The 25,877-nt window shown below is 36.2% G+C and overlaps 1 protein-coding gene across 3 annotated transcripts in view; it reads left to right on the forward strand.

Annotated features, from left to right (window-relative positions):
• The window catches only part of GPBP1 (GC-rich promoter binding protein 1), a 71,347-nt gene that overhangs the window by 13,380 nt on the left and 32,090 nt on the right, over positions 1–25,877 (forward strand). For 2 of the 3 annotated variants that reach the window (XM_060142970.1, XM_060142972.1), the window contains exon 3: positions 20,332–20,451. In XM_060142970.1, the coding sequence (XP_059998953.1) occupies positions 20,389–20,451 (63 nt within the window). In that variant the 5' untranslated portion in view covers positions 20,332–20,388. Of the gene's footprint in view, positions 1–19,434; positions 19,455–20,331; positions 20,452–25,877 lie in introns of those variants that run through there. The other variant, XM_060142971.1, reaches the window with a different exon arrangement.

Consider the following 25,877-nt stretch of genomic DNA (forward strand, 5'->3'; position numbering starts at 1 on the left):
CAGTTTGGTCTAGCTTTGGATCTTATAGATCCCTTGCAGGGGACCTTATTTACTAAAGCTCTAGCAGGATGCTAAACTTGAGGCTACTGCAGCAAGTATCATTAGGTGAATAATGAAATCATTGCTTCATGCACGCTAGCTAGGTTGAAAACTACCTGATAATCAAGATGTCTTAAGGACTTTTCCTGTGCAAGCTTAGTTGCCTCATGTTTTTTTAACTCAACTGATAGTTTTAGATTTGTAGTCTCTGGTCTTTCTTCATTTAAAATGAGTACCTTTTATATGCACATTGTGGAAATGGGGAAAAGTGAGTAAAAATGTTGTCACCTTAGTCCTTAAAATTAGGGCCTTCCAAGGACTGAATTCGATGAGAGGACAAGAGTCTTATTTGGAGACAAAGTTGGCTAGGTTAGTGGAAAGCAAGTTGTGACTGCTGCGGTAGTTCAAATTACTCCTCGTCTTTTTTTTTTTGTTTTTTTTTTTTGCCACGTAAGAGACTTTTTGTCTAGCAGATTGAGATCTGTATTTTGTATGGTTTGATATAAAGCTATGGCTGAAGACAGTGCCTGACAGGTAAGATTAAAACTTAAACTCAGAGTTTAGAGACTGACCTAGGTGCTTGTTAAACTTAAAGCTAATATTTTATATAACGCATGGTCTCTACCTAATGTATCCTGGGTTATTTACAGCATGTGTAGGGTGTAAGAATTTGAGCTGCCACTGACTGTACTGTGACCCTGGGAACTTTAAAATGTGCTTCACATCTATATAAAAACCAGTTTTTCTTGTTTTGTAGAAAAGACAATATCAACTTCCTGGGGATGTAGTGAGGACTAAATGAGATAGTACTTGTAAAGCCCTAAAGCAGATCGCTTAGCAGATTGTGTGTGCGTCGTCTGTGTGTGCGTGTGTGAGAGAGAATATATATATTCAGTGTATATTTTTGTCTTCATAACCATTTATGTCCTTAAGTTAAGGTACCTGAATTTCCAAGTCTTTTTCATTTTCTAAAAATTTGTTTTTAGCCACACCGCGAGGCATGTGGGATCTTAGTTCCCTGAGACCAGGGATTGAACCCATGCCCCCTGCAGTGGACGTGCAGAGTCCTAACCACTGGACGGCCAGGGAATTCCCCAAATCTTTTCATTTCATATCAAGGGTCCTGTATCTCTTAGCCCTTGGTGAACTTATTCATAGGGTTAGGCTTTATAAATTCATTTGTTGAAACTTGTTTGCTGCTCTTGGGATCCTGCTCTTCAGCCTAACTTGGCTTCAGAAAAAGGTGGATTATGTTAAAGAGTTTGAGGATTCAAGAAGTGGTAAAGCTGAATCAGACTAAAGAGGATTTAAAATTATTTTGGATACATGCACCTCGTGCAAATTACAAATAGTACAAGGGTTTTTAATGGAAAAGTCACCCTCTCTGTCCTTTTGTCCAGCAATAGTTCTTGTCTGAAGAAACTGTTTTTTATGAATTTTTCTAGGGAGACCTTATGTATATATAAGCACATTATATTTTTCTTTCTTATACAAGTAGTAGCATGATGTCCGCTTTGCTCTGTAACCTTTTTTACTAAGGAACTATCTTAGAAGTTTATTCCATATTAACACCACTAGACCACCAGGGAACTCCCGAGAATGAAAATTTTATATATAAGATCTTTTTCTGTGAACTCTTTATATTCTTTCCTCATTTTTCTATTGAGTTCTTTTTCTGTTGATTTATAGCAACATTTTATGTAGGAAGGGAAAAGCCCCTTTATATGTGCTTTATGTGACAAGTATGCCCCCCCCCGCAGTGTGATGTTTTCTTTGATCTTGGTTGTGAATTTTATCATATAGAATGCTTTTTGAGTTTATATGTAAATATATTTTTATTACTTCTGTTTTTGTGTGTCATACTTAGAAAGGCCTTCCTTCCCCTTTCTGAGATAATAAAAGTTTCCTCTACTTTTTATATAATGACTGCTTTTTTCTCCTTTAAGTCTTTGATCCATTTGATGATTATTTTGAGTAAGCTTTGAGGCAGGGTTGTCCCAGCTTTACTCACATACTAAATTCTGTATGTGTCAGGTGTATTTTGTCTACCAATGATGTTTCTTTCAATTTGCATATTAATGTTATGGTGAAATTGTGGCTTTTAAAGTGGACTCGTTAGATAAAAAGGAGTTAAAGAACTGTTTAATCTGGAATTAAGAAAACTGTATTCTTAAATTCATGGTTTCCTAATTCTAGAAAATTGATTTGAAATGCAAATTATCAAGCCCATTATTTTGTAAATAGGACAGTTGTGTTTTAAAAAATGAATTCTGTGCCATAATTTAGATGAAAAGACTGAGTAAGATTTTTGTGTTTTTAACTCCAAACAGCTAGTTTGGAACTAGCTGTGACACCATGGGTACAAGTTGTTTTTTTTTTTTTAAATTTGTAAAATGGGGATTAAAATACTTTTTCTTATTAAGAAGATTGAGATGTAAAGTGTTAACATGGTATCTGCATGTAGATGCTCAGTAAGTATTCTCTTTCCCTTTTCTGTAATGTTTACTTTTGTCAGTAATTTTCTATCTCTACCTGCTTCTCTTCTTAAAGATTTTTACTGTTCTTTGTTAATAAATCTACTTATGTGGAGTTTCAGCACAAAGTAACCAATTATGGAATTAAATTGATACCACATTCATTGTAATTTAGTGTGGTGGATTTCACATTTCGGTAGTTTGTGGATAATCATTACTAGTATCGCGCCTCTGTTTTTTTACGTGTAATTGCCATTCCTGATACCTGGGAAGAATGAGCTGATCTCCCTCCTTCCCTCCCTCCCTGCCTCCCTCCCTCCCTGCCTCCCTCCTGTTCTTCATTCATTCCATACTAGTATGTGTTCTTGTGGAGAAAGTTGTTTAATGTGATGTTTTGGAGTATCTGCTCCATAAATGTCATTTTTGTTGATGAATTGTGTTATTCAGAAAACAAATATGTCAAATATTTTTTTATGGGGAGCTTAATTGTGTTTAATGGAATAGCATATATGTATATATGCTGAATGTTTTGATAAGTAATGTGTAGTGAAATGGTTGAGGGTTTTCTTTAAAATTTTTTTATGCCTTGGATCTTTTTTCAGTTTTATTGAGATATAATTGACATATATGATTGTGTAAGTTTGTGTACAACATAATATTTTGACTTCACGTATATCCTGAAATGATTACCACAGTAAGTTTAGTTACCATCCATTATCTCATGCTGTACATTCCACCCTTAGTGGGATTCCACCCTGGGAATCTTGTAACTGGAAGTTTGTACCTTTTGGCCACGCTTATCCATTGGCCTCCTCAGTCCACTTCTGTAACCACAAATCTGATCTCTTTCTGTGAGTTTGGTGGTTTTTTTTTTGGATTCCACATATAAGTAAGATCATACAGTATTTGTCTTTCTTTGACTTATTTTACTTAGCATAATGCCTTCAAAGTCTACCCATGTTTTCGCAAATGGCAGCGTTTCCTTGTTTTTTTTGTTTTTAGCGTGTACCACAACTTCTTTATCCATTCATCCATGGATGGAAGAGTTTTAAAAGTGATAGTTGTTTTATCGCATTGAATTAAATTTTGAATACTTGATATTTAAAGTAGAATTTAAATTCTAAACCAGTCTTAATGTATATTTACCCTACAGTACTGCACAAGTTCATACTGATACTTCCAATTCAATTTTAGGACCACAGGGCTTTTATTTATTGCTTTCTGTCTTACCATGTGTATTTCCTTCCTTCAGTGCTTAGAATCTTGGTTCTCAAGGACACTTTTGGACTGTTTTTTTTTTTTTTGTAATGGAACGCTTTCATGGTAATTTGTTTAGGTTTTCTCTTTACTGGGGATATTTTTAGTAAATTGTATTTTTCTAAAAATTGTCCATTTCTATATTTTCAACCTTACATAGAGTCGTTCAGATGATTTCTTACGGTTTTTTGTCATTTTTGATTTTATATTCTAGTAGCTTCTCTATTGATCTCCACCCCCCCCAAAACAGTTTTGGGATTTATTTGTAGTTCTTCAGCTTTTCCAGTTTGTTAACTATTGGTTTTGTGAATTTGCTTCTTTTCACTTACTTTATTTTAAAATTACGTGTAGAAGAGTCTTTTTGTTGTTTTGTTATTTTTAGTTTCATTGAATTGTGGTCAAATAATGCTGTTTGTAGGTATGTTTGAAATTTATTAAAGATTTTTTGGTGGCCTAAGATGGGTGCTTGAAGAAGATACTTTCTGTATTTGGGGGTTTAGTATTTGATATATAAAATCTGTGAACACCTAAATGAGTATGGCTTAAATATTCTATACTCTTACTAATTTTTTATCCATTAGATTTTTATTGGACTGAGCAAGGTGTGTTCAAGTCTTCTATGTTTTTCTTGTATCACCTGTATTTTCTGGTTTATAAAAGTGTTTCATTGTTATTGGGTGCATAAATATTAGAATTATCTTGCTAAACGTACATTTCAGTTATAAAGTGTCTGTCTTTGTCTCCTTTAATGCTTTTTAGTTTGAACGCTACTGTAGCAGTACACTTACTGATCATTTTCTTCTGCATTGTCTAATCTGCTGTTAATCCTATTCAATGTTTTTCATTTCAGATATTACTTTTTTTTAATCTTTAGGAGTATCTTCTATATCTTCTGTTTTTCCTTTGTGTTCCTATTTTCCCTTTCCTTAAACATATAGTTGGTTTAATGTCCTTGTCTGCTAATTCCATCATATCCATCATTTCTGGATATCTTTCTATAAAGATAGATTTTTTTTCTTGTTATTGGTAGCATTTTCCTGCAGGCCCCCCCCTTTTTTGCATGACTGATAATTTTTGATTGAATGCTGAAAATTATGAATTTCATTTTGTTGAGTGCTAGATTTTGTTGTTGGACTTTGCTTTGGGAAACAGTTAAATTGGAATTAGTTGAATCCTTTCAAGAAAAACTCCATGAGAAAATTTATACAAGTAAAACATTCAATTTAGTGAAAATCCTGTAGTGTTAAAATGGAGTTGGCAGGGACTTCCCTGGTGGTCCAGTGGTTAAGACTCCGTGCTCCTAATGCAGGGGGCCTGGGTTTTGATCCCTGATCAGGGAACTAGATCCCGCATGCCACAACGAAGACCCGGCGCAGCCAAATAAATAAATATTAAAAATAAAATAAAATAGACACGTTTCTGGTAAAAAAAATTAAAAAAACATTTAATTGGCATGCAGACTTTTACTTCTGGCTGTGATGGACTAACAGGCAACCAGATAACCAGATTTACCCACTCATCTGAGAAATCTAAAATGTATGAAACAGGCTTTTAGATATTGGTTGACAGGAGGTGGTCAGTGTTATAAATGCCCCAGCTCATTGCTTGAAGAAAATTAATAGGCTACAGCACAGGGAGGGTGAATTCAAACATAGTCTCGTGGTCTTAACTAAAAGTTAAGGAGACAACTGAAAATTTGAAAAGGTCAAAGTAGGTAGAATTTGTGGGGCAAAGTATTGTAATAGGAAACTTGGCAGGAGAGATAACTCAAAAGGGTCCACTCAAGGCTTTGACTTAGGACTGACCTGTACATGCGCGTTTGGAAGTGACTGAAGCCAGGGAATAGAACCACCAGAAAGGAGTAGGTGAAACAATTCCAAAGATTTACATAGGACCAGGAAAAGTCTTTGTTTCCATCAGCCTCAGTGGAAAGACCACCTAATAGATGGAGCACAGGCAGTAAATGGAGTATAGGCAAAGTCTTAAAAAGGATGAGCTCCAATTAGTGGGACAAAAATTAACTCTAGACTACAAGCTTTTCTGGACCCACCCTAACAAAGATTTTTGCAAGTTTGGTAGGTGAGTAGTTCCAGTATTTTAATTTGTACTTCTCTTGTTATGAGAATAGCAGGGCATCTTTTCCTGTTTAATAGTTAATTTTTTTATGGACTCACAGAAAATGTTGGTCACTGGTCTTTTTCTTTCTTTCTTTTTTCTTTTGGCCACACCATGCAGCATGTGGGATCTTAGTTCCCTGACCGGGGGTTGAACCTACAATCCCTGCAGTGGAAGCGTGGAGTCTTAACAGCTGGGCTGCCAGGGAAGTCCCATTGGTCTTTCTCTTTCCTCCTGGCTGTTAGGAACTGTTTGAGAACGTATTTATCTGCCTCACACTTCATATTTTGGGTATAGCTTTCACGATTCAAAATACTTTTTCCCTCAGCACTTTGATTGCTATTTTGTTGTGTTATAGCAGGAGATCTTTAAGAATTTTGATGCATTCTGATTTTTTTCCTTCCTTTACAGGAGAGTTCTCTTTTTATCTGTCCCGAAGTTGCTCTTTATCTTTGGGGTTCTGAAAATTCCATTTTGCTAGTTATTTCTTGAATTATTTTTTTCCTTTGTGTTCGTGGTTTTTAGTGGTCCTTTCCTATTGCCACTTTCCTTAAAATGTTTGATTATTATTTCATATTCAAGAATGAGGTGATAAAAAGCTGTTTGGGACTTTTGTGTATGTGAGCATTGTTTATTGAATGACCGTTATGTTGAAAGACTCTGAAAAGCCAAATATCTTCGTGGCGTCAGCACTCATGTTAGCTCTTTATTTGGAGAATCTACCCCGACTCCTTATTTTTTATTTTTATTTTTTGAATGATAGTTAGATACTCTTGTGTGCATTCATATACCAGGCAGCAAGCAGTTCTCCAATTTTTTGTGGACACACTTAACTGGGTGTTCTACAGTTGAATTCAGTTAGGATTTTCTGACACCAATTACCTGGAGTTACTATAGACTCTTTAGTATAGACCCTGCAGATTAAGGGCTCAGTCCCATAGGACTGCCCTTCTGCCCCCAATTCAGATACCAACCTCAAGTAGTAGATTCCCAGGTTACCCACACTTCTGTCTGATCTGGCTGCAAATGGGAGATTCCCATGCCTGCAAAACCCTCCTCCATCCTTAGGTTCCATATTTTGCTGTAATGGTTTACAGAATGCAAGGAAACACCACTGTTACTGGTTTATTCTAAAGGATATGCTAGAGGGCACGACTGAACAGCCAAATGAAGAGGTACGTAGGGTGAGGTCTGGAAGGGTCCCTGTGGAGTTTGGGGTGTACCACAACCTGGAAGCTCTCTGTACCCCTTCCTTTTGGGTTTTTTACAGAGGTTCTAGTACCTAGGCATGAATGGTTAAATCACTGACCTTCAGTGATTCACTCCAAGTTACCAAATAGTTCTTGGGAACTTTGTTCCTGTTTTTCTGTTCAAAAAAAGTTTGTATTTGAATGTTTCATTAATTGTAACGCACATGCACTAATGTGCACAAATTTTAAGTATACAACTTGATAAATTCTCACAAAATGAATACACAATGTTAACACCATTTACTAGCATCCCCAAATCTTCTTTGTGTCCCCCTCATTTCCTAACTTTGAAATGTTTTTCATCTTTGGTTTCTCAGCCTCCTTAGCTCTCCACATCCAGTCATCTACTATCACCCACCTGTAGATTGTTTCTGCAGTCTTCCTCTCTCTGCCATTTTTTCCCCACTCCATATCCATTGTTACTACCCCCTTATTTATATTTTTATTTTTTTGAATTTTTTCTTTAATTGAAGTGTAGTTGTTTACATCCTTGTTGTTTATCTATTTTATATATGGTGTTGTGCATCTGTTAATCCCATACTCCCAATTTATCCCTCCCCACCTGCCTTTGGTAACCGTTTTCTATGTGAGTCTGTTATGTAATAAGTTCATTTATACTGTTTTTTTAGATTCTACATTTAAGTGATAAAAGATCATATTTGTCATTCTCTGACTTATATCACTTAGTGTGATAATCTCCAGGTCCAACCATGTTGCTGCAAATGGCATTATTTCATTCTTTCTTACGGCTGAATAATATTCCATTGTGTGTGTGTGCGCGCGCACGCATCTCCTTTATCCTTTCATCTGTTGATGGCCATTTAGGTTGCTTCCATGTCCTGACTATTGTGAATAGTGCTCCTATGAGCATTGGGGTGCATGTACCTTTTTGAATTAGAGTGTTCGTGTTTTCTGGATATATGCCCAGGAGAGGGATTGCTGGATCATATGGTAACTCTTTTTAGTTTTTAAAGGAACCTCCATACTGTTTCCACAGTGGCTGCACCAATTTACATTCCCAGCATCAGTGTTGGAGGGTTCACTTTTCTCCGTACCCTCTCCAACATTTATTATTTGTAGACACTCTCTCTGATGATGGCCATTCTGATCAGGTGAGGTGATACCTCATTGTAGTTTTCATTTGCATTTCTCCTGACACTTAATGATGTTGAACATCTTTTCATGTGCCTGTTGGCTGTCCGTATGTCTTCTTTGGAGAAAAACCTATTTAGGTCTTCTGCCCGTTTTTTGTTTGGGTTGTTTTTTTTTTTGTTATTGAGTTGTGTGAGCTATTTGTATATTTTGGAAATTAAGCTCTTGTTGGTCACATTGTTTGCAAATATTTTCTCCCAGTCCGTAGGTTGTCTTTATGGTTTCCTTTGCTGTGCAGAAGCTTATAAGTTTGATTAGGTCCCATTTTTTTATTTTTGCTTTTATTTCTATTGTCTTGGGAGACTGATCTAAGAAAATATTGGTACAATTTATGTCAATGTTTTGCCGATGTTCTCTTCTAGGAGTTGTATGGTGTTATGTCTTACATTTAAGTCTGTAAGCCATTTTGAGTTTATTTTTGTGTATGGTGTGAGGGAGTGTTACAACTTTATTGAATTGCCTGTACTACTCCCTTACTCTTGCTCTCTTTACTTCCATTTTTTATAAGAGAGCTTTGAGTTTGGCTTTTATATTGTAGTTTTTAGGAAGTTGAGGGAAGCTCTTTTCCATTGGAATTGAACTCATGAATAGTCCTTTAAAGAAATTAATGAAACTTTTGAAAACATTTGTTATGAATGGGTGGTAATGGGAACTAAAGTTCTAGATTTTAATATTTTCCTCTCCAAGTGATTTACTGAATCCTCCCCACCCCCTTTATTTTACAACAAGCTACCAGATTTATTTTCTGAAAGCACATTTCCAGACATGTAATTGCAACTTTAAAACTTCTGAGTACTCCCCTTGCCTGCTAAATGTAGTTCAGATTTCTTATTCCTGTGTGCTGTTCAAAGCACGCTGCTTACTGTCCCCAGAGTATTTTCTCTACTTGGTTTTAGATATACCTGGCGTATTAAGTGGTGTTTGGTTGACCTGTTCATTACTGGCTTGATGTGTTGAGAGTATAGTGACTAGATTCATTAGTTCAGATATATTTGTAGCAGAATGGTTTAGTACCATTTAGAAAGGAAGCCCCCAGTAGTTTTAAGAGACCTGTTTAGAGATATTCCATGCTTACTCTAAATTCTTCACCAGAGTGACTGATTGCTTCAGATTTTTTTTTTTTTTTTTTTTTTTTTTTGCGGTACGCGAGCCTCTCACCGTTGTGGCCTCTCCCATTGCGGAGCACAGGCTCTGGATGCGCAGGCCCAGCGGCCATGGCTCACGGGTGCAGCCGCTCCGCGGCATGTGGGATCTTCCTGGACCGGGGCATGAACCCGTGTCCCCTGCATCGGCAGGCGGACTCTCAACCACTGCGCCACCAGGGAAGCCCCAGATTTTTTATTTTTTAGAATTATGTTACTGGCCAAGGTGCCAGGGGCAGGTGGGGAGAAACAGTGATAAATTCCATTTCCTTCCTGCATCAGTGCTGGAGAGGGTAGTTTTGTTTTCTGCTTAATTGAAATAAAACATTAAGCATTATGGTTTTGTGTCTTGGGCTAAATAAAATAAGTTTGAACATATTAAATAAGAAGGACTATCTTTGACTCTTAAGGGATGGTAATTTAGAAGTTTCTTGATAGTAGTATATAATATCCTGGTTTTTAAAAAAATCCAATTCTGCATTATATGAGACATTGTCAGTTGTATCCAAGATATTTTTTTTTTAACCATAGTCATATGTACTTACATTCTTTTTTGTTCATGTTGATATTCCAGCTGAACTAAGTCATCGCTGGGATTTTACATTGTTATAGCAGTGTTTTCTCAAACACATAGTTTAAGAAACACATAGGGTAAACCAGTCATCTCTTGCTGCAAGGTTATTTTACTTGATAGTAACTTAAAATTTTTTATATTAGAACATACATGGATATATTATAGTATAATGCAGAAATTTCATGAGTTTGTAAAAAAATAGGACTTGAGGATGAGTTATTTTGATTACTTTCTGAAAATACATTTTGGTGGGGCAGGCGAATGGATTAATTATTAGCTTTAAGTAATTTCTGTGGGAAAGTTTGAGAACTATACTGGTAGTGAACAAAGAACATGGCTTTTGAGGCAGAAGAATCTGAATTCATATTACTGGCTGTGTAGCTTAGCGGTAAATTATTTATCTCTTCTGATTCTGCCCACTTTTCAGAGAACATATCTAAGCTGATCCCAGCATATATATATTTTTAAGTGTATATGTTTACTCTGTTTGAACCCTGATAATGTTGGCACTTTTCTGATGGTTAAATACTTCAGATAAATAATTTGCTTATACCTTTTCTGATAAAGGAGTTGAGGCAGCAACCTTGTTTTCCAGTTGTTAACTTGTTAGCTGTTAGAAGCAAAACTGCCCTTGATATTCAGTGTTTAGTACTTGTTTTTGCTTACATTGGCTGTTTAGTAAATGAGTTGATTTGAATTAAATTTTATGCCATTTAGTCCATATTGTTTGCAGTATAATTCTGAATTAAAGTTTACCTTTACCAACCTTTAAAAAAAATCTTATTCAGGGGTGACTTAAACTGTTTAGTTTTGTTAGGGAAAGAGAAGCTCAGTGAGTAAAAATTTGTTTATAGAGTAAGGCTTATTTTTTTGTAGTGGTGCATTTTATATGAAAATTAGGTCAGCTCATTATAAGTTTTGGAGTACTTCAGTTACATTTTGTGTATTATACCTAAAAACTTGAGAATTGAAAGCATGCTGTTTCCAGTAATGTGTTTTACTCCTTAAATAAAATTCTTTTTTGTAGGGGTGAAAGTAGCAGTTTTCATATGTAGCAATTTAACAAGTAATAACAATTCTCATAACATTCCTCTTCTTTTTTTTATGATTTTTTTTTTCATGTAAGTAAAGCATAGAAAGTTTCTGAACAACTTAATGAGGTAAGCTGAGGGGGATAGGGGGTCTAACAAAATTCCAGGTTAAAGCAAGCATTAATAATATGAAACTTCTTAAAGGATGGAAATTTCTAGTAGTCTAGATTTCTTGTGAAATTTGCTAATGCTGTTTTATATTTGAGTGTGTAATCTGTAATTTTGAGTTTGATAACAGAAGATATTGGACACTGTGTCATGACCAAAACTGGAAAAAAATAGTAAAGTAATAGATTATTTTGCTTCCTTTAGAGGTCATGTTCCATAGGCAAGGATTTTGTTTCTTCTTGGTATATATTTATTACAGTATTTACCATCTTTTCCTGATTATCATTACTTTAAGTGCTTGTTTAAGAACAGAATTCTAGGCCTTGCTTAAGACCTGTTGAATCAGACTCCATAGGGGAGGGGCCTCTTGCTTTTTATTAGGGAAGTCTGGAAATTACCTAGTGCTTACTAAATATTAATAAAATTTTATTAATGGTATTGCAGTAGTGAAGCAAACAAAACTGAATGGAATAAAATGTCTAAGTATACTTTTCAAAAGTTAAAAACATGACTCATAAAATTATAGAATAAACATGTTACAGCGTCATCATTTTTAAAAAATGATTTTTCTTGACTTGTATAACGTGATTCTTGAAGATTATGGGCCAGTTGTTTTAGTACATGTAATGTCTCTAAGGTTAGCTTTTCTCGTGTTGAGACAGGCTGTGCTTCTTTATCTTTGGTTAGGATATTATAAAAGTGAAGTGGTGCTCTGTTTTGCTCATTGGCACGCAATTTCAGTTTGTTTTGTTACTGATGATTCACTTTGATCTGTTGATTAAGGATTTCCCAGGCTATTTGCCAGGCCATTTCACTGCAAAACTGTAGTAACTTTTCTTTTTTGAGGTTCTTAGAAATTGTATAAATAACCTCTTCCTCCTAAAATTTTTCAGTGTATGTATTCATCTCTCTGGATTCATGGTTTATTCAAGGGGTTGTAATACAGCACTTTTATTTATTTTTATTGAGGCAAAAGTCACATTACATGAAATTGACCATTTTAAAACGTATAATTCACTGACATTTAGTACATTCACAATGATGTGAAACCACCAGCTTCACCAAGTTCCAGAACATTTTCATCACCCCAAAAGAAAAATCTGTATCCATCTAGCAACCAGTGCCCATTCGTTCCTCCCTCCCAACAGTCCCTGGTTGTCTCTGCTTCTTGTCTCTATGGATTTGTCTATCCTGGATATTTCATAAAAACAGGGGTTTTGCAACATGTGATCTGGCTTCTGGATGTGTCTGGCTTCTTTTTCTTAGCATGTTTTCATGGTTAATCCTAACAGAATGTGTCTTTTTCCATTGAATACATACACAAGTTGTGTTGAGTATGATGTTAGCTCTGGTTTTTTCATAGATGTTCTTTATCAGGTTGAGTGTTTTTATCATGAAAGGTTGTTAGATTGTGTCCAGTGCCTGTCTGCAGCAGCTGAGATGATCATATGGTATTTTTCATTCATTTTGTTAATGTGGCATATTATTATTATTTAAAAATTAAAAAAAATTGAAGTACAGTTGATATACAGTGTCATGTTAGTTTCAGGTGTACAGCATAGTTATTCAGTATACATACATATAAATATCCCTTTTCAGATTCTTTCCCTTATAGGTTATTACAAAATATTGAGTATAGTTCCCTGTGCTATATATAGTAGGTCTTTGTTCATTACAATGTGGCCTATTATTGATTGAGGATCCCCTTTTTTTTTTTTTTTTGCGGTACACGGGCCTCTCACTGTTGTGGCCTCTCCCATTGCGGAGCACAGGCTCCGGACGCACAGGCTCAGCGGCCGTGGCTCAGGGGCCCAGCCGCTCCGTGGCATGTGGGATCTTCCCGGACCGGGGCACGAACCCGTGTCCCCTGTATCGGCAGGTGGACTCTCAACCACTGCGCCACCAGGGAAGCTCGAGGATCCCTTTTATGCCACCAGTTGGCTTTGGCCTTTGGCTCCCTGCTTTGCAGATTCTCTGCTTTTGACAGTTTGGTTATGTGTCTTGGTGTGAATCTTTTTGTGTTTATCTTTCTTGGAGTTTGGTTAGCTTCTTGGATATGTATATTCTGTGTCTTTAGTTAATTTGATAAGTGTTTAGGCATTATTTCTTCAGAGACTCTTTCTACCCCCTCCTTTTCTCTGCTTCTGAAACTTTCATTATGTGTATGTTGGTATGCTTGATGGTGTCCCACAGGTCTTTTCGGCTTTGTTCAGTTTTCTTTTTTTTCTTCCAGCTCCTTAGACTGATAATTTTAATTGACCTCTTCAAGTTTTCTGATTCTTCTTTCTGCTGGCTCAGATCTGCTGTTGAAACTCTCTAGTGAAATTTTCATTTCAGTTATTGTATTTTTTGGCTCCAGAATTTGTTTGGTTCTTTGCTGTAATTCCTGTCGCTTTATTGATATTCTGTTTGTTGAGACATTGTTCTGGTTTCCTTTAGCTCTTTGTATTTAAGACAATTGATGTCTGTTCATCATCAGGGACAGTGTCTGCTAATATCACAACCTCCCCTCCACGTTCCCCCCCCCCCCACAGTGGGCCATACTTTATTCTTTGCACGCTTTGTAATTTTTGTTAGAAAATCGAACATTTTGAATATTGTAATTTGGAGACTTTAGGAATCAAATGTTTTTTCTCCCTATCCTTGGGGGTTGCTTGCTGTGGGTTTGGTTTTGTGTTCATTTAGTGACTTTTCTAAACTATTTCTGAAAGTCTGTATTCTTTGTGTTGGTTAGTTTCTGAAGTCTCTGTCCCTTAGATTGCGATCACCTAGTGTTTTGTTGTTGTTTGAGATAAATAACATTTTAATGAAATTTAAATTAATGCAAAAAATCCATGATGAACAAAATATAAAAGTTATCAGGGTCAATATAGTATCTTGTCTCAAGGTTGCAAATCCTTCACACATGGGCCAAGCCAGAAACCATCTTGGCGCTCACAACACATCTGAGACAGGTTGCAGCCTTTAGTAAGGCTTTACTAAAGGTTCAGTGGTTACAAAAAGTAGTTTCAGTGCAATACAATAACAGTTTTATTTCAGCTGTCCACGGATACTGCTGTTCTCCGAGCTCTTCAAACAAGAGCCATCTTTACCTTGTCAGCTAGTGTTTTGTTGCAGATGCATGCCTGGAGCCAAAAGGGAATAAAAATAAAGGGAAAGGAAAAAAATAAGAACTCTCCCACTTTTTTCTTATTGGATCTGTGTTAGGGCATTTCTTTACACACTGTTTATAACTGTCTTAGCCTTCATGTACTAGTTTTGCTGAACCTAATGATCAGCCAGGGGTGAAAGCTTAGGACCTTCTCAGGTGTTTTTTTTTCTGAGCATGCATCTTGCTCTGAGCGTTGGTGTGGTTTTCTCATTTCCCTTATAGGGCATGAGGGAGTTTGTTGCAATGCCATAACTCTCCCCCACCCTCCACCCAATTCCCTCTCAGCCTTTTCTCCCAGGCTTTGGGTGTGCTATTGTTCACTGAATTGTAAATCTCTGTCCTTGGCAGGGGGCTCTTCATTTGCCTTACAGTGTTTTGGAGGATTGCTCTCTGCTTGACACATTTTCCTTTCCTGTTAGGCAAAACAAAGGCAAGTGCCTCTCGGTCCTCACGTAGACCCCAGACAGGTTTACACAGACAAACGTAATTCTGTGAGAATAAGGTCTACTCTGCTCACTCTGGAACCAGAGACCAGAGCCCTACACTGGGTCTTCAAAACCTCCATTGTGCCACAGAGAAGATGTGGGTCAAGGGCAAGTGAAAATGCCATAAAGCTTTACTATCATTTTAAAGTTTCCATTTTCTTGATTCAGTGCTGCCCTAATTGTTGTAAACCTTTGACTTTTTCAGAGTTCTGATAAAGTTGGTTCTGACAGATTTTGCTGGATTTTTTGGTGTTTGTGTGGAGGGGTAGGCTCTTGGAGTTCGGTATTTCACCATTTGTGTTGATGTCCTTCCCATATATTTTCTCATTTTTAATGCTCAAATTGTCCCTGATTTGACCAGTGGGGAGCTCACTCAAGCTGGTTTCTGTGTCCTTTTGATATTTCCCAGTCATTATTTGGACACTTCCTTGGTTTTTGCTACAACAAAATATTCCAAACTTACTTTGTCATCTTTTCCTAGCCCTGGAATCAGCTGTTCATTTCTCAAAAAAGCCCTGGTTTCTTTTATTGGAAAATGGTTTTTAGAAGACAAGACCTGGATGTTAAGTATGCTTACTGCTATTGGAGTGTCACTATGCTCAGGCCTGGCCCGTTCAGTGGGCAGAGCTGGGGGAGAGGAGGGATACACACACATACACACACACACAAAACCAGAAATATTTATCTTTATGATATATATGAATATTAGTATTTTATTAATATGTGACTTGTGTTAATCATACAACAACACATCATTCACTCTAGTTTTCATCCTTTCCATTATTAGTTACTGTCTTTAACAGTATGAAACTTATTAGCTTTCATCATTCTAAATATATTTATTTGATCGTTTTCCTTGTATATAACCAAATTTTTATTGTAGCCCCAGCTGCCACTTCCATGTGGATACCCTTCTCTCCCTGCTTACTCTTATAACTCCTTATTCTAGCTGCTTCCTTTCTACTGCATGGATGCCTTCCTCACTCTTTTTGGGCTCACTGCCCCATCCCTGGTTGTCCCTTCATGGATGTCCTTTGTTGCTCTGCTTTGATGCTGACGTCCTGTGCTGGGCCAGTTCCATGTGTTGATACCCTCTCATCCCTACTCTGGCTCTAACACTTAGTTTTAGACCCTTGGCTCCTTTGCTCTGCCCTGTATAATGGCTTTAGGCCTGAATTGGGAAGAAGACTACTTTTTAAAGGAAATCTGTTAATGTATTAAACTAAGCTTACTAAAGGAGTATTCCACACGTTTACCAATAAGAGAACTAAAGATGACTATGAATAGTGGTCTTCTGGTTCTTGCCTTCCTAATGAAGGAATGTTAGCTGTTTAATGATGGAAAAACTTAACCTTACTCAAGGATTGTTATAAAACCATTATGGTGGTGAAGGGTACTAGTTTTTTTTCTTTTTTCTTTTTTAAATAACTTTAACAGGTTTCAGGATGAATTTTATAAGGTAAGTAAGCAGTAGTTATCTTAATTTTAATGAAGAGAGGAAACTGAGACTCAGCCTAGTAACTGGTTGAGCTGATTTGAATCCAGGCCTGTTGGACTCTGAAGCCCATGTTCTATTTTTCTTTTTTTAAAAAATATTTATTTATTTTTGGCTGCGTCAGGTCTTAGTTGTGGCATGTGGGATCTTTTGTTGTGGCATGTGGGCTCTCTAGTTCTGGTACAGGCTCAGTAGTTGCGGTGTGTGGGCTTAGTTGCCCCGCAGCATGTGGGATCTTAGTTCCACGACCAGGGATCAAACCCGAGTCCCCTGCATTGGAAGGCAGATTCTTAACCACTGGACCACCAGGGAAGTCCCCCCATGTTCTTTTTTTAACAGTAATCTGTATTCTGCCTCTAGTTAGAATGCTTTAGCCATTGGTTGATTTGGGGTGTTTTTGATAGGCTTCGTGACTTTTAAAGCTTATTTATCTGAAATATAAACTGTTATAAAGATGTAAGTTTGATGCTCATTCTTTGGCACAAATTTTTGTGGATTCAGAAGTAAAACATTACCAGAAATAGGAAAGTCCCATCTATTTGTGTATTTCTTGCCAAAGTATATTAGTTTTCAATTCAAAGAACTGTATTTGGGACTTCTAAGTAGTTAGTGGTCTTTTTTTTTTTTTTTTTTTTAAAGTCAGGCATGTACACGTAGAACGTATAGAGTTTCGATTTGGGTTATTTCAGAACCAGTGTTCCCCTGGTGGATTTTTATTGTCAGTGGTGAACAAGTTGTAAATTGGGTGAGATGAGAAATTAGGATTTTCATACTGGCAGCATTTTTCCCTCCCTCCCTCTTTCCTTCTTTCTTTCTACATTCTGAGGTATGTTAGGTTTCAACATGATGAAATTTTGGGCAGGGGGGCTGGGGAATGGACACAGTTCAGCCTATAACATACAGGGAGAGGAAGATGGAATGAAATCAGATGGCATAAAGCACAGTTAAAAGAAAATGGAGGGGGAAAGAGGCGGGGATGGTGGTGGTGGGATGAATTGGGAGATTGGGATTGACATATATACACTAATGTGTATAAAATAGATAACTGATAAGAACCTGCTGTATAAAAAATAAAATTCAAAGGAAAAAAAAGAAAATGGATAGGGTGGAGCTTTTAAACGTTAATTTGCTTTTATATGTGTAGGGGGTAAAATTTCTTTTCTACCTTCCTAGGTTCTCTGGCTGGGGCCCTGTAAATTAGACTGAGGAAAGACAGATTAACAAGAGAAAACAAACAGAGGTTTATTAGCGTGTCCTCACACCTGGCAGTACTTAGAGATGAGTAACTCAAAGAGATGAGTAGAATTTGGGATCTCTATACCTAACTTCACAGGGAAAAAGGATACTTAATAGAAAAAGCAAATGACTTTTGAGAAGAGATAGATAACTGGGGCCTTAGGGGTTTGTGGCAATGTCTGGGTGTGGTGGTGCTGGATTTTGTTTGTTTGTTTCCCAAAAGGAGAAGATTAGAGTTACTCCAGGGGACGGGATTAATAAATTCTTTTGGGAGGCTCTTCTTTGAGGTAGGTAAGGGATTTCAGGAACTCACATGCCTTCAGCTCAAAATTTTTCTTATGTCAAAGTGGCATATTTTGGGGATAGCATATCCTGATCCTTTCACACACTTGTATAAATGTCCTAGTATTAGCTAGTATTGCTCTTTACCTTTTTTCAGAACAGGAAAACCTATGCCATTAGCTATCCATGCTTTATTCTGTAAGAACTCGATTTAAATTAGAATTCATAAAGACATTGCAGAAATAGAGACAGTAGTAGTAGTTTGCCTCCTAGGGATAAGTTTTAGAATATAACTTCTTATTTAACCATCATTTGGGATGAGACCCTGTATAAAATGAAAAAGCTTTAAATTATTGTTTATTTTATTTAGGTCCTTTGGAGTTTTTGTGAATTTTTATTTGGAACAAGCTATAAAAATAATTTTTCATTCTCATTGAGTTATTGGACCTATAATTTTAAGAGTTTCCAACAAAAATTTTCTAAAAAGTTGTTGGACAAGTAACATCCTATCACAGACACCTCAAAACAGTATTTAGCTTCATGTCAAAATAGATAATAAAAATTTTTTATATCCTAAAACACTTGAGTTTTCATTTTTATTTCAGAAGACTTTAAAATATAATGTATGGTGGTGGTAGAATTAGAGCTCAAAATGTCCAAATTTTTGTGTAGTTCATTTTGATTTAGGTACAGTCTTAAAATATTGCATTTGTTTCATAAGTGTTTTATTGATATTGGTAAATTGTATCAGGGTTTTTTTTCCTGTTTTTTTTGTTTTTTTTTCCTTAACCTTTCTTGTAATGAACCAGTACAGTTTGGGGTAGAAGTAGAATGTTCCTGTAGTATCTTGACAATTTTTAAAGTATTTTAGGAAATTGGTATGACAAATTCTGCCATGGCACTTACTTATATTTGAAAGAATTTTGAAAAAGGAAGACTAACAATGGTATTGATCATTTTGCTTTTTAAAGTTCCACTTTTGAGATTATTATGTAGTTGTAAATATGAAATATCTATTAGTAAACTTAGACATTAATGTTCAGAAAATTTGATTTCTTCATTGACTAATATGTAAGCTCTATATTGAAATGAGTACAGTTGCCCACTCCCTCATTTTAAAAAACTGAGTTTACTGTGTTTAGATTGTGCTGGCAACTTGAAATTTTTATTGATGCAATTGAGAGAGGCTTCCAAAAAGTTAAGTTTAGAATGCAAGAGCAGTGGATACCCATTGTGATGATTGTAATTTTAAAAAACCTTTTAATTATGGAAATTTTCAAGCATATGTGTAAGTAGAGAGACTATACACCTACTTCTACTAACATTTATAAACATATGGACAACCTTGTTTCAGTGACACCCGTTTTCACGGTCCCTTTTTTTTTAAAGAAGCAAATTCCAGATGTGTTGATTTAATTGCAAAGACTTCTGTATATGTCCTTTTATTACAGATGACCCTTGAGCAGGGTGGGGGTTGGGGTGCTGTCCATCCATGCAGTTGAAAAGTCTGACTTGAAAAGTCAGAAAATCTTTACAGTTGGCCCTCCACACCCGATGCTCCACATCCTTGGATCCAGCCAACCTCAGGTCGTGAAGTGCTACAGTATGTATTTAGTGGGAAAAAAAAAAAAGAAAAATCCATGTATAAGTGGACCCTCACAGTTCTAAACCTTGTTCTTTAAGGGTCCACTGTACCAGCATTGCACTAACAGTCATCACATCTAAAGTGATTAGTAATTTCTTAAAGTCATTTAATATTCAGCTCATGTTCAAATTTTTGACTCATAATTTTCACTTTTTAAACTTGGTTGAGTAAGGATTTATATAAGGGCCACATGTTGTATTTGATTGCTCTGCCTGTGAAAGCTGTTTATTTGTTGAAGAAACCAGATCATTTGACTCATCGTGTGATCTGCATTTGGTGGATTACTTCCTTCATTTGTCCTTTAATTTGTTTCTCTATGTTGAATTTCCTGCAAATTGTTAGTTAAATCAGATTTCAGATTCTGTAAGGGTTGGCGGCAAGAATAACTTGTGCTGTGTACATAGATAGTGCTGCATACATCCTGTTGTGTCACATCAGGAGACACTTGATAACTCATCTATTTGTGATAAGACTATTGTAATTTAAAAAAATAAGCGTCATTGAGATAGTTTATAATAAAATTATCCAGTTTTAAGTATACAATTTGATGAGTTTTAACAAGTGTATAGTTTGTACAATCATCACCACAATTAGGATAAATACTCAATTACCCTTGAAAACTTCTTCCTTCCCTTTGTAGTCATTTCCGTTCTCCCCAGGCCCTTCACCTGCACTCTGCTGATCTAGTTTCTGTCACTATATTTTTGCCTTTTCTAGAATTGAATTATAATTGAAATCTTGTAGTAGTCAGATCATTGTAATTTAAAGGACGTATAAGAAGATAATTTTGGCCAGGAGCTGTATAGATCTAATACCTTCTATTTTTATACGACAGGGACTTGCCATGAGGTGTTGAAGCCTTGTTTCGCTGAGTTGGAGAGACTGGACCTAAATGGCGCAGCATGACTTTGCTCCAGCCTGGCTTAATTTTCCTACCCCACCATCATCAACAAAGGTATTTTTTCTTGCATCTCTCTTTTCTTTTTGTCTTTCTGTCTGCCTCTGTTTAGTTCATGTTCTACACAGATGTAGTTAAACTAAAGCTTAATGTTTTTGTCGTAAAATACTTTTTATATTACTTTCTAAGTTATTTTATATTTAATCTGTTGGTTTTTATTATTTAAGAAGTCAATTTTCAATATACCATCAACATACTAAACCATTTACTTCAAAAGTTGTCTTTTGAAAGCTCTGCATTTTAAAATTCAAACCAGGTAAGTACATTGCACATTACTTTTGCATCTTACCTTTTCCTATACTATTCTTCTGATAACTTGCTTTACTTACTTTCCTATAGATAATGTTTTTTTTAAAAAATCAGAAGTTTTTGAAGTCATTTCTTATAACCAGAAGACTTCTTTTTCAAATAAATGAGACTGTGAATGGCATATTACTCAAATTTTAGAAGTTTTGAGAACTTTGCAGTGTTGTTACGTATAAGGTGACTCACTAATTTAAAAATGTTCATTTTACATAACCAAAACAGAACATAGTTTGTATAAGACTTGCTTGACATTGAAATTGTCATCCACTTACAAGGCATGCTAAGAGGGACCTTGAAATTGATTAGAATCAATCTGTCTGGCTCAAAAGCTGTCTTCCACTTTGTTTTTTCCATAGTGCAAAGGAATCAAGAGGGGGTCTTGATCATCTGCTTGCCTGTTAATCAAGCTCTGCCATGCTAAGGCATTCATCTAGGACCTTTTGGGGGTACAGGCAGTTCTTATAGAAGAGTTTACTGAAACAGCTCTTATAGGAACAGTTTTACAATTTGGAAAGTTGTTCCCCAGTAAGGACCTCTCAGATCATAATATATTGAAAAAGCTGCATTGGAGAGAGAAAATTCTCCTAGACAGGGGAATTTTAAAGTTTGAAGATGGCTTTTAATGATCATGTGAACTGACTTTATTTTATACAGATGGTTCTCTGGAAGGTTAATTGGCCTGTTTTCATGTAATTAGTGTGAGCCTAGACTAGAATCTAGGATGCATTTTCTATTCTGTAATATTTCCATAGGACTCATTTTGGAATTTCATAAAATGATTGAACATTTCATTTATAGACATAAAATGGATCATAGTTGTTAGGAAATGTAGACTATTACTGAGAAGTAACTGAGATCACTTCTTAGTTACAGACTCTGCCCCCTTTCCTCTTCTGTTTAGGTCTCTGGAATTTGCTTCACTGTTGCTGCTGTTGTTTGTGTCCACCCCCCACCCCCCAGGCTGCTCTCAGTTATGCTTTTCCTGGGTTCATTTTTTTCCAGGCCTACTTCAGAGCCTGGATACATATGAGTTTCTTGCTCCTCACTTTGTTTCCTTTTTCTCTTTAGTTCATTTTCTCTGAAATGAGTATAAAACTTGTTTTCATTTTTTTTATGTCTATTTATGTACTTTGCCTGTTTTATTTATTTATTTATTTATTTATGGCTGCGTTGGGTCTTAGTTGCTGCACGCGGGCTTTCTCTAGTTGTGGCGAGCGGGAGCTACTCTTCATTGTGGTGCGTGGGCTTCTCATTGTGGTGGCTTCTCTTGTTTCAGAGCAGGGGCTCCAGGCGCATGGGCTCAGTGGTTGTGGCACATGGGCTCAGTAGTTGTGGCTCAGGGGCTCTAGAGTGCATGCTCAGTAGTTGTGGTGCATGGGCTTAGTTGCTCCGCTGCATGTGGGATCTTCCCAGACCAGGGCTTGAACCCGTGTCCCCTGCGTTGGCAGGCGGATTCTTAACCACTGTGCCACCAGAGAAGCCCTAGAACTAGACTCTTGAATCCTTATTGCTTTCTAGACCCAGACTCTTGATCTGGCTATATAGATCATGAATGAAGATGATGATTTTGAGACTTGGGATTGCCTGTTCTAAATGATCAATTATTCTAATTTATTTTAAATTGCCTGCAGAAAGTAGTATCAGTTTGAACTCTTAACTAGCAGTATTTGAAACTATCTCCTTAGACCTTACCCAAAGTGGTTTTGACGAACACAAACAAGTATACACTTTTAGTAATGACTTCTTATACTGTATGTATCGCTCAAAATCACTATTCATGGATTCTCAGTTATAATTAACCTCTTGTTTTCTGCCAGAGCCCTTTTAATCTTATCTTGAATAAATAGAATAGACTTAAATTACTGTTGGGTTCTCTATTTCAACTTAGCGGGTTTTTTTTCTGAATTTTATTTTTTTTATACAGCAGGTTCTTATTACTTATCTATTTTATACATATTAGTGTATATATGTCAATCCCAATCTCCCAATTCATCCCACCACCACCCCGCCTCAATTCAGTGTTAAGTCTTTTCTTTGTTATTTGAAGGAATGATAGGAGCACTTGAGTTAAGGGTAGCAGTGTTTTCAGCACTGCACCTGAGCAGTTTTCTGAGGTATGCAGAAGTTTAGCCCCATCATGTGGTGAAATTTTAAACTGCATGTGGTTGTTTATGTCTATGAAGTGGGGCATTGGCTTTTGAACAGTTGATTGGGACCCAGTAAGAAATTTTACATAATGTTTTTAAATGCACATTGATATAACTAAAACAAAAGTCATTTACCTGTGTTCTTCTTTCTCTTTTGGTCTTTTTTATTCCAATAAAAAATGCAAATTGCTACTAATTTCATGTCCTTTATAATGGGCCCTGACCTGCAGTTTGAAAAGTAACATTGTAATTACTTTCCTTCAATAATGTAAGCAGTGTTGGTTTGCCTTGAAAATGTGTGCTTTAGGATGAGGGTGAGAGGATGAGAAAATGTAGTCAGACTTGTAGTTGAGTTCATTGAAACTTCTTGTTTACTATGTAGTTTCTGTTAACTTTTGATTTAGGTATTCTGAGAATCAGAAAATTGTGCTATATTTTGAAAAAGAATTCAGAAAAAGATTTAAAATGTAATAACTAGTGTTTCTTGAGTCATTACTGCATACCAATCACTGTGTAAAACACTTTATAAGAAGGCTAAAAAAATCATAAGAGGTAAAGTACTGTTTTCTTCCCCCGACTTACATATGAGGAAACTGAGGTTGAGCGAGATAAGTAACCTGACCCAAAATGCTAGAATTAGGATAGGAGCCCATGTGTGCCTCACTTTAAAGATTAATCAGCTTAATAACTTTCTTTTCTTGATTATTAAGTAGACCAATTTTTAGAAGTGAAATACCAGGACGTTTTTATGCATACACCAGAATATATTTTTATCCTGGTTTGGATAAACAAATGAAATTGCTTTTTTTTTTTTTCCTTCAAGGATAGCATCTCCAGTATATTTCTATACTTAGTACATGGGTATCTAACTCTTTAGTGGCTATGTACAGTTGACCCTTGAACAATATGGTTTGACTTATTTGTGTTCATGTATGTGGATTTTTTTCCAATAAATATGTACTGTAGTACTGTGTGATCCGTGGATACAGAGGGCCGACTGTAAAGTTATACATGGATTTTTGACTGCACAGAGGGTCGGTACCCCAACCCCCTGTATTGTTCAACTGTCAACTGTAATCTTCTATTGGGTGAATTTACAGAGATTAATTGGTTACTTATTAATGGATTAAGCTGCAGGAATGCCTGGGCATCTCTTGATTATATATTTGTAGGGGAAATTCCTAGCAGCAGAATCAGCAAATTGGAAGATTTATACATTTTGGTAGATAGTGCCTAATTGCTCTCCAAAAAGGTTGTACCAACTTATAATCCTATAAAAATTTTATAAGGGGGGACCAGTTTTTTCAGTTTTGGCAACACTGGATGTTTTTCCATTTTTCTCATCTTTGTGAAATTGGATGAAAAATGGCACTTCATTGTTTTGATTTGCATTATTATGGTTGAGCATATTTTTGTTTTAGGAACTGTTTCTAAGAACTTGCTTATTCATGTAATTTATTTCTTAGTGATTTATTTGTGATAGCTCTTTTCATATTGAGGGGTTTGTTTGCTATATATTCTGCAGATATTTCCCTCCAGTGTGTTTGTCATGATAATTCTAAAAGAACCATGTGGATGGTTCTAATAAAATATTTAAACATGCAAAGAAGCATAAAGAATAATTAAACGAACACTTAACCATCCAAGAGTCACATCTTAACATTTTGTCATGTTAGTTCTGTATCTCTTCTAGAAATAAACAATTGAAGTCTGCTGTATGCTTCATCACAGTCCTTTTTCTGTCTTCATTTTTTCCCCAGAGGTATTCTCGATGCATGTTCTTATATTATTACTAAGTATGTGAATATCAATAAATAGTATTATTCTGTATGTTTAAAACATTTATATAAATGATTATCATTTATGTCTACGCCTTGTTTTTATATTCATTATATCTTTGAGATTTTTTCCCCTGTTGATATCTGCAGATATGCTGTAATTATCTTAAAACTCTGTACAGTATTCTGTTTTGTGCCTCTGTATCACATTTCATTTGTCTCATTAATTTGAGATTATTTATATTTTTAGGCTACTTTAGAGAGAACTGTATTGACTATTCATGTACTGTCTCCTTGTATACATGGATGAGAATTCTTTTGTTTGTTTGTTGCATTGGCTCTTCATTGCTGTGCACGGGCTTTCCCTAGTTGTCGAGCGAGGGCTACTCTGTTTCAGTGCACGGGCTTCTCCGGTGGCTTCTCTTGTTGCGGAGCATGGGCTCTAGGCGCGCGGGCTTCAGTAGTTGTGACTCGCAGGCTCAGTAGTTGTGGTGCACGGGCTTAGTTGCTCCACAGCATGTGGGATCTTCCTGGACCAGGGCTTGAACCCGTGTCCCCTGCATTGGCAGGTGGATTCTTAACCACTGTGCCACCAGGGAAGTCCTGGATAAGAATTCTTTTGGCCTCTGCTTCTCAAACATTAATGCCTATGAAAATAACCTGGGAATTTTGTTAAAATGCAGATTCTAATTTCAGTAGGTCTCTAGTCCTAACAGTCTTAAAATGCTGTTGATTCTGCTTGTCTGTGGACCACACTTTGAATAGCAAGGCTCTAACCTATAGTTAAAAGAAAAATTGCCGGAATTTAGTTCTATATTGCTAAATTCCTCTTCCATGTGGTATGCAGATATATACCCCTGTATGCTGTGCATAACTATTGTCTTTACTTTGTACTCTTGCCAAAACTTTGTTAGATTATCAGTTAACATTTTTGCCAATCTTTGTTGTGAAATGTATTTTCACTGTTTCTTGGATATTGGCTTATATTTCTTTGAATTGCTTGTTCACATCCTTTGTTTTCTTTTGGGTTGCCTTTTGGGGGGGGATTGGTTTTGGAAGTGTGTGTGTGTGTGTGTGTGTGTGTGTGTGTGTGTGTGTGTGAGATCTTTAATGTTTTAAGTAAAGTCACATAGTTCTTTCACTAGATATATGTTCAAGTACTTTATAGTACTTGTTGCTATTTTAAATGCTG

The sequence above is a fragment of the Lagenorhynchus albirostris genome, chromosome 3 (genome assembly GCF_949774975.1).
Source record: "Lagenorhynchus albirostris chromosome 3, mLagAlb1.1, whole genome shotgun sequence".
Lineage (NCBI taxonomy): Eukaryota > Metazoa > Chordata > Mammalia > Artiodactyla > Delphinidae > Lagenorhynchus > Lagenorhynchus albirostris.